The sequence below is a fragment of the Nicotiana tabacum genome, chromosome 17 (genome assembly GCF_000715075.1).
Source record: "Nicotiana tabacum cultivar K326 chromosome 17, ASM71507v2, whole genome shotgun sequence".
Lineage (NCBI taxonomy): Eukaryota > Viridiplantae > Streptophyta > Magnoliopsida > Solanales > Solanaceae > Nicotiana > Nicotiana tabacum.
In genome coordinates this window covers 60297415-60306795 of record NC_134096.1, presented here as the reverse complement: position 1 = coordinate 60306795, position 9381 = coordinate 60297415, and the positions used below count along the sequence as shown (strand labels likewise).

The 9381-nt window shown below is 36.3% G+C and overlaps 2 protein-coding genes across 5 annotated transcripts; one reads left to right on the top strand and one right to left on the bottom strand.

Moving 5' to 3' along the window:
* The first annotated feature begins 406 nt into the window (after window positions 1–406).
* LOC107814115 (uncharacterized) lies at window positions 407–5250 on the top strand. Of its 4 annotated transcripts, XM_075234368.1 has the most exons (11): window positions 407–851; window positions 1221–1361; window positions 1617–1700; window positions 1791–1907; window positions 2207–2632; window positions 2805–3208; window positions 3295–3394; window positions 3499–3558; window positions 3633–3719; window positions 4043–4171; window positions 4671–5250. In XM_075234368.1, exons 4-11 carry the CDS (start codon window positions 1899–1901, stop codon window positions 4971–4973), a joined length of 1518 nt encoding a protein of 505 aa, XP_075090469.1. In that variant the 5' UTR covers window positions 407–851; window positions 1221–1361; window positions 1617–1700; window positions 1791–1898; the 3' UTR covers window positions 4974–5250. The 4 variants fall into 4 exon arrangements, with proteins under 4 accessions (XP_075090469.1, XP_075090470.1, XP_075090472.1 ...); XM_075234369.1 differs by lacking the exon at window positions 1221–1361 and having other exon boundaries at window positions 408–851; XM_075234371.1 differs by lacking the exon at window positions 1221–1361 and having other exon boundaries at window positions 720–844.
* Window positions 5251–5625: 375 nt separating this feature from the next.
* Window positions 5626–6362, bottom strand: LOC107814116 (STS14 protein). The gene has a single exon (XM_016639449.2). It carries the CDS (start codon window positions 6235–6237, stop codon window positions 5692–5694), a length of 546 nt encoding a protein of 181 aa, XP_016494935.2. The 5' UTR covers window positions 6238–6362; the 3' UTR covers window positions 5626–5691.
* Between the last annotated feature and the right edge of the window lie 3019 nt (window positions 6363–9381).

The following is a 9381-nucleotide window of genomic DNA, read 5'->3' as shown; positions in this document are numbered from 1 at the left end:
AAAACATGTATTAAATCAGATAACTAGACCAATTATTAATAGTTGAACGACCGTGCTAAAATCACGAAACTCGGGAGTACCTCACACCTTCTCTCGGGTTAACAAAATTCCTTACCCGGTCTTCTGTGTTCACAGACCATAAATAAGAGTCAATTTTCCTCGATTTGGGATTCTAAAATAAATCGGTGACTTGAGACACCATAAATTATTCCAAGTGGCTACTCTGAATAAATAAAGAATTTTATTTCGAATAATGTCACTTAAATTGGAAAAATTTCTTATCCCCTAGCCCTCGGTAAAAAGGAGGTGTGACAACTCTTTTATAAATAAATTAAAAATAAAAATATGTCACATTTACTAGATAGAGGTAGTAGATAAAAGGAGCTTGACGATTACTTTTTTAATTTGCTCTTCATTCTGCCACCACCACTTCAAAGAGCTTTCCTTCTGTTCAAGTAAAGATCTTTACTTTTGGACACCCTTTGACATTTAGAGCTGTAGTAGTAGTAGTAGATTTTAATGTGCTATTTGTGAAAAAAGCTACGCCCACCTTCCCCTTTACTGCCCAAAAAGCTATATTGGGACTCTGCATGTAACGGATTTTTGGAGCAAAAGAGTATAAATTGCTGCAGTTACTTTAACTCACCGTCGAAAAGGCTGCCTTTTCTTGGCTGTTTTTGTGGATTAGCAAGCTCTTTAATCTCCAAACTTCAGCATCTGTTCATGGCACAAGCTCTAAAGTGATCGTCAATTAATTCTTCAAAGGGAGCGGAGAAAAGAGCGTTAGTCACTTGGAGCTATATTGCAATGCAAGTAATCAATTCTAAACACAAGCTTTCTAAGAGTAAGAGGTACCCATTGGATTTAAACTTCTTCTTATTGTATATTTGTAATCTCTCTTTCTTTGTTTTTTTGGGGTTTCTCTAAGTTGAAAGACTTTTAATTTGGTGTGTTGCCTGTAGTAGATAATGAAGTACTCTTGTACAAATAACAGTCCCAAAATCTAATCTTTGTTACTCACTTGACAAGCTGACATTAGTTGTTGCAAAATTTTCTTGGTTCCATTCCATTGGATTTGGCCTTATAGCAAAATTTGAAAGGTTTTGTAACAAGTATGGAAAAGGAAATTAGAAGGGCTTATGGGAATATGGACTTGCCATTTTCTTATCATCTTAATTTTCTGCTGCTTTAGTTCTTTGAAGGAAGTTTGTTTACTGTAGGAGCCATTGTGCACTCTGGAAAAGTTATGTAGTGTGACATTCCATACTATGATTTCTGGGTGATGTCTATAGTATTTGATTTACACGACTGCAGTTTCCCATGTGGATCATTCAGTAGAGGCATCTAATCAATTGAAGTTGGTAAGGAAGCTTCCATGTGTCCTTCCTCTTCTGATATTTTAGCTTTCATACCAGAATGTGACTACAGAGTTACAAGTTAATATGCGTGGTAAAGGAAAAGAAGAGTAGAACTTCCTTTGTACCTTATCTTCCTTCTTTGCTTTCAAGTTTGTTTTAACATCACCTTAAACTGCTCAGTATCAAAAGAACAAGGAACATGCCCTAGAAATACCAAGAATTTGGAACATCTTAGGATATACTGTTTCTTTTCTCAAGGATATGGTTAGCAAGGAAGACTGTTTCGGGAGCAAGAAGAAAGAATCATCTAAGGCTGAAGTCCAGAGTTCTTTGAGGCAAGAGGTAAGGACACTGAGATTATAAAACTGTTAATTCTAGTGGTTTATCAACATATTATTAATGTCTATGTTAGTTGAAAATACGTCTCTACAGATAATGCAGCTTGAGAGAAGATTACAGAACCAAGGTGCAGTTCGATGTGCTCTAGAGAAAGCATTGGAATGAAAATTTTTCTCACAAAACATCACTCATCTCACCTCAATGTCTACGGTACCTCCTTCTGCTCCTTCCTTTCGTATCACATAATATAATATGACTCATAATCCTGATTACTTCCATTTTGAAAAAAAATGTAATTTGAGCGTTTGACACCTCTTACATCTCTTTGTGAAGCAACATAGCTAAGTGTAAGGCTCATATGCTCTATTGTCAATTTGCCATAGCTATTTCTATTACTGTTGCACTCATGGTTATTCTGGTCAAAGTTGAACTTTTCTTTAATTTTGTGTTGTTTTTAATACCCTCTATATTGGTCATATGCTGAGATTACTCTATTCAATTGAATCCAGCCAACGACCGAACTGATTAGAGAAATTGCAGTACTAGAGTTGGAAGTAGTGCATTTGGAACAGTATCTTCTCTCATTATACCGTAAAGCATTTGATCAACAAATCTCATCCTTGTCTCCTCCCATAGAGGATGATAAAATAAGATCACCGCAAAGTACCCAAATAAGAAGGTGCCTTGAATTTTCTGAATCTGATGTGATGTTGAGAAGGGAAAATTCTTGTGCTCAACTTGATTGCCAATCAGCATCAAATCCATGGAATGAAACCACTAGCACAACAGAAGAAAAAGTTAAAGAACCTGGAGTTCATCGAAGCCATTCCTCATTAACGCAACATTCAGCTCCGTCAAATAGAGCTCCCCTATCAGAGGAAATACCAGGGAAAGCTTTGCGTGCATGTCAGTCCCAACCTTTTTCTATGATGCAGGTAAGTTGCAAAAGAGATAAAATTTTATTGCAGTTTCTCCTTTTTGAGGGAAGGAGACATTAATTATTATTTCTCATCTACATATATATCATGTTAGTGTGCGATGGTTTTCCCTGTATAGAACAATGAAAATTGGAGAACTGAGAGTTTCTATGTGATGAATTCTTTGCAGTATGCACAGAGTTCTTGTTCAAATTTAATCAGTTTGGCAGAGCATCTTGGCACGCGCATCTCTGATCATGTTCCAGAGACACCAAATAAGTTGTCTGAAGACATGCTAAAGTGCATGTGCACTATATATTGCAAACTTGCTGATCCTCCACGGATAAATCCCTGTCTCTCATCCCCAAACTCATCCTTGTCATCAATGAGTGCCTTTTCTCCAAAGGATCAATGTGGCATATGGAGTCCAGGATTTAGGAACGATTTGTCTTTTGATGTTCGGTTGGACAATCATTTTTATGTGGAAGGGTTGAAGGAGTTCAGTGGACCTTACAGCACAATGGTTGAAGTACAATGTATATATAAAGATAGTCACAAACTAGGTGAAATTGAACCATTGTTGCAAAATTTCAGGTCCGGACATCTGAGCTTCAGGCATCCAGTAAGATGTAGTTTACAATCTCTTGTTGTATAATGCTCATTGAGATTTTACATTGCAGGTCGATAATTTCTCGCCTAGAAAAAATAGATCCACGAAGGTTGACTCACGAGGAAAAGCTAGCATTCTGGATTAACATACACAATGCATTGGCGATGCATGTAATAATCCTTGTTGATTAGAGTGTCAGATTTATAGTTTTAGAAATCTGTGAAATTCCATATCCGCCTTGGGCTTACGATGTTTTTCAACTATTCCTATCTAGGCATTTTTAGCTAATGGGATTCCAGAAAAAAATGTGAAGAGAATTTCTCTACTCTTGAAGGTTGGTGAAACAAACTTATTTCTTTGGCCAAGAATTGTTTGGTAGATTTTATCTTACCATTTTTATTAATCCAGGCTGCTTATAATGTCGGCGGTCATGTAGTCAGTGCCAATGTGATACAGAACTATATCCTCGGATGTCGAATGTCTAGACCAGGACAGGTATACCTCATAAGCTGGTTCTTTGTTACATTATGCATTTCAGCTTAACTTGCATATTCAGCAACTATGTTCTTTACTACACAAAACCTCTAGAAGTAATTGTGTTGGTTCACAATCCAACTTTTAAGATTCTCCTAAAAGCATCTAAGAATCTTTTTGTTTTTTCTTGTCAAAATCTTGTCCCTACTGTATTCATATTAAGTGACTGATAGTCGGGCATAGTATTTTGTGATCCCTGTCTATGTCTTGTTTTATTAGTCTTCCATAGTGGATTTCTCAAAGTTGGTAACTTGTATTGCTGATAAAGCTTAATCTGGATGCAGTGGCTTCGCTTGTTACTTTCTTCTAGAGGAAAGCTTAAGGTAGGCGACGGAAGACAAGGCTATGCTATTGAACATCCAGAACCCCTTCTGCACTTTGCACTCTGCTCAGGCAATCATTCAGATCCTGCGGTATTGTCCATAATCTTCCTTTCTCCTTAATGTTTGCGATGATCATTATTCTTATATCCAATAATAATCATTATTTCTTATATCCAATAATAACTGAATTTACGTGGCATTTTACAGACTGTAGTTTCTTTTTGAAAGACTAGAAATTTACATCAGTTTCTATCCAATAACCGTATAGAATGTGCTGACATTCATCTATCTTCTGTTCATGAAAAATAGTTCCTGTTGTCATGCAAATGCAGTCATCTATACTGATGGCTTTCACTAATTTATTGTGTTCTCAAATCTGATATTCTATGTAATCGACTCTTACGCAAGTAAAAATAATAATAATAATCAGGGTGTGGACTTGATTCTCTTATTTTTTCTTCCTGAAATTTCGATGTCTTTAATGATTGAGAAGAAATTGTTCACGAAGAATGATGTGATAATGGTAACAGGATTTAATGAACGATTGTTACATTTGGTTGTCTCACGGGGCAAACAATTCTATTGTCAGGTACGAGTCTATACACCCAAGAGAGTGTTTCAGGAGCTGGAAGCAGCAAAAGAAGAATATATTAGAGCAACATTTGGTGTGAAGAAGGATCAGAAAGTTGTTTTACCAAAAGTTGTGGAGTCCTTTGCTAAGGATTCTGGTCTATGTCCTGCTGATATGATGGAGCTGATCCAGCAATCCTTACCTGAATCTCTCAGAAGAAGCATTAAGAAGATTCAGCAGGGAAATGCCCGAAAAAACATTGAATGGATTCCTCATAATTTTGCTTTCCGGTTTCTAATCATGAAGGAGCTGGTGAAGTGACTATATGTGGAACTATACTGGGTATGTTATTGTCGTCGTTGTTGTTGTTGTACTACTACTCTGTGCTTACAGGGATTTTGATTAATAGCAAGCAACTTTGACATCCAGCCACTAGGTCGTAGGTTCGAGTCTCACTAAGGGTAAGTGAGAATCGGGAAGTTTGTTCTATAAGAACTTTCTTTTTCTTTCTTTTCCCTTTATTAATAGGAGTTCTTTGAGAGGGACTCATTTCCTTTTTCTCTCTTCTGTATAAATGCATACAAATTTAGGAGTTCAATCAACTGTCTTAATCTCGAGGTCCTGTTTACATAAGATCATCACATTATCTATTGTCTCCGGTCCTATAGGCTGGTCGCCAGAGGCGAATGGAGTATATAATCAATAGGTTCAACTCAACAAATTTCCATTATTTATTACACTGAGCATAAATCCATCAATTTTAAATTTGAACAAATTAAGACTAGATCCTGAACCTATAATTTCCAAAGTCGGTTTAAATCCATCAAATTTAAATTTTGGATTCATCACTATCGGTCACTCTCCTGCACCTTAATTTCAAATTAGTTAGATCGGCTATATATTTACTAGCAGTGTTGGAAATGAAAAAGAGAAAGAAGAATACCAGCAAATCAACACAATGAACAACTTACTGTAAATGAAAGGATCAAACTTGAATTGCACACAGAAGTTACATTATTACAGATCATGTAATTGCAGACTAATAAGGTTTCTCTCCTATTACATTTCCAGGGGGATTATAAAAACATATGGTAAGAGTAGCAGGTCCATTAGAACAAGTAGCTTGAGCACAACCTAATTCCAACGATTGTTTCCAAACAACCTGCGTATAAACACCGCACTTATGATCCCCTACACATGAATTATTAGCATAGTTGTAAAATTTCTTCTCAGCAACCCAAGTATCTACAGCCATACGTGGGGTCACGGCCATACCACTAGCCCATAATTGATTTCCACCATATTTCCCACTGGTTAAATTTGCAAAGTTGCAATTTTGTTTGTTCCTTTGATAACGAACAAGAAGGCTAGTTTCTTTGGCTAGCATGGGACTCCATTTGAGAGGGGGGGCAACACCCACTTCAGCTCTTGCTTTGTTATGTGCATCCAAGAATTCTTGGGCCGCGGCCGGTAGCGCAGCGGGAGTTGTGGCGGCTGTCGGTGGAGGTGGTGGTGAAATTGTCTGTCCTGAGATGTGAGTTAAGAATAAAGAAGTGGTTAATAGGAAGAAGAAAAAGTTGGCCATTTTGTCTCAACTTTCAACTCTGTTTTGTTTTCTTTCTTTAATTCAGAGGTCAACTTGGAAGAGATGGTGAGTTGAGCTATTATATCTTCGTAAGTTCATATAGGGAAATGGTGACAGCTCTATGTATCGGGGTGTGTACATGCTTGCTATTTTCAACGCAGAGTTAGACTACAGTTGTATTGTGCACTTAGAAGACGATTCGTAATCGTGTACTATCTAATTAGGTGTGAATTATGATGTGGATATGTGAAAAATGATTGTATTGCAAGATTGTTATGTGATGAAAATAATGCAGAGATAGTTATGCAATAAATTATATTCCGTATAGTAACATATTTGTTGTTATGTAAGATTGACTAGTTTAAGGGTATTTTTTTTTTTGCTTTAGATGCTTTTATCCGCAACGCATGTACTTTTTTCTTATATTTCATTCCGTATAAAATAATTATTTCGTATAAGTCATACAGGTTAGTAATATATCGTTTTATTTTCAGTATTAAACATTGCATGGCTTATGCAGATTTAATACCAAAAATCAAACGTTATATTAATTATATTAATTGTACAGTGTTTATATTAGTTATGCATGACTTCATATCAAAAACAAAATGATGTATAAGTAGTATCAAATTATATATAAGGATTAGACTTTCTTATATCAAACCAAATGACCCCTTATTTAGAGGATGATGAAATTTATTATTTATTTGTTAAATTGAATCCAATATTTTCAATGCAAAATATAAGTATAAATATGCAACAAGTCACTAAAATTTAATAAATTTTAAATTCATAAATTTTAAAGTACAATAAATTTTCAATATTAAAAACCTTAAGATTTAACCCATGAAGATTGCTCATTAAAATCATAAATTGGATTCTATATGGTGTCACGATTGCTTTTGATATACTCATCTGTCTTTTTCCTCCATAATTGAAAAGGGCAAATCCTGTGCATGTGGGGGTAGAATACTGAATAGAGGGGTTCATGTTGGTTATTGGACTTACGCAACATTAATGCACGTGAGTGACAACTTGCAGAGTGCTGACTATTTCTGAAGAAAAACATAGACGTGTGATATGACATGTTTTTGTTACTACTCGTGGAGTCCGGAACAAAGAGTGATTTTTTTGACTCAAATGATAAAATTAGATGAAGAATAAAAAAATATAGACGTGTGTTATATTTTAACGGCACGTTTGTCCGTTAAGATATAGTGCGATGAATAACCGCGCTATATTTGAACTTTCCTGCCCCACTAATAATTCAGCTGCACTTTACTGACCCACCAATAATTTATATGGGTATAACGCATGCAGTATACGCGCTACATATATAGTGCTTATTATGCATGCGCTATACATGAAATAATTGTACCCCCGGATTGATTTTTTTCTTATTTAAGGAGTTTCAGAATTTGGTAAAAATTCATTCAGGATCCATCAGATCTTCCGAAATATTTGTTCGTTATGTTATTTTGCATTTTGTCATAATGTCTGAAGAGCGAAAAATTAGGGTTTCATTATATTGGGGGGGGGGTGAAGTTGTGGTGGAGAATAACTCGGTATGCTATAGTTGTTCTCCACAATGTCATGTTAAGTTGCCACTTACAATGGAGTACGATAGACTGGTATCGTTGTTATGTAAAAAAATGAGTGTGAGCAAACGTTCAATTAATATTAAAGTAATTAAAAGATATCTGTATTCTGTTACTGCGCAAGAGGTTGCTTGTTATGCTGAGTTTAACATCGAAGACGATGAAACTCTAACAGATTTTTTGAGGACTCCAGATGAACACCGGGAACTTCTTGTGATAAAAATATTGGAAATGTATGTCAAGGCTGAAGACGTTCGCAATATTGAGGTTCCGCAAAATAGGAATATCCCTCAATCATCGGGTAATTTTTTTGGAGCAGTTTTATCCGAACAGGTACCGGGTAAAAGAGTTTGGCCAGATCTAAACTTATCTCCACGAGCGAATGAGGAGCGATGACATAATTTCTCCCCAAGTTTACATAATCCATAAGCCGAGTGGTAAATTTTAATTTTCCTTTGTGTTACGATATTTATTTTTATGTATTGTATTTGTAGTAACATTCATATATTCCATAGAAGGTACCGGCCAAATATGAATTTTACAAGTTATGAACCAACGGATAGTTGGAATATGCCTAGTTTTGGTGTGTTGATCATGGTGGTCTATCCGGGAGTCATCGACATCAGGATGATGTGCATCATGGAATATCAACACATTATGATTTGTAAGTTAAGTGATAAATTTTATATGCAATGTTTGGATGAATTTGCGAAACTCATTATTTTATTGGTTGTGCAGTGAAAACGAGCAACTTGAAAGTCATGTCCTTACTCTATTACCCGAAGATGACATATTTAATCGGGATCTAGCAGATGCTCAGAGTCAGGAAGATGATAGTGATTATGAAAACAATGGTGATGAGTCTAGAGATAACACACCCTTCCCTGATGAGGGTGATGATGATGAGGACGGGAATGATGAACCTGATTTGACGAGGGAGCATGCTCCACCTCCCGTTAGACCAAGAGTGTACGAGTCTCATGTGTCATTTCATTCAAGGGAGATTCCCTACCTTGATCAGTTGCCAAGTATGCCGGATGTGGATGCCCTCGCAAGGGATCTTGATAAAATTCGGACAATAATGTGGGATGAAACTAGAGCAACGGTGTTGTCAAAGGGCATACTTTTTGATGATAAAGCGCGCCTAAGTAGGGCGGTGCGAATGTACAGCATAAAAACGTGTCGTGAGGTCGCGGTTCATGTGTCATCTCCGGAAGTATACAAGGCTATTTGTCGTAGATGGTTTCAAGGTTGTAATTAGATGCTGCGTGCGAGAAAATTGAAAACAAATATATGGATTGTGGGGAAATACATTGGCACCCACACTTGTGAAATAGACTCATTCAGTGGGAATCATTTTAACTTGAATATTGACTTGATTTCTCTTGTCTTGATTCCACACATTGAAGAGTTCATAAGGTACAAGATCAAAGAGTGTATAACATCTGTCCACCAGGTACATGGATGTATCATTACCAAAATAAAGGCATTTCTCGGGCGTAAACGTGCATTTGAAATTGTTTATGGTAACTGGGATAAGTCATTT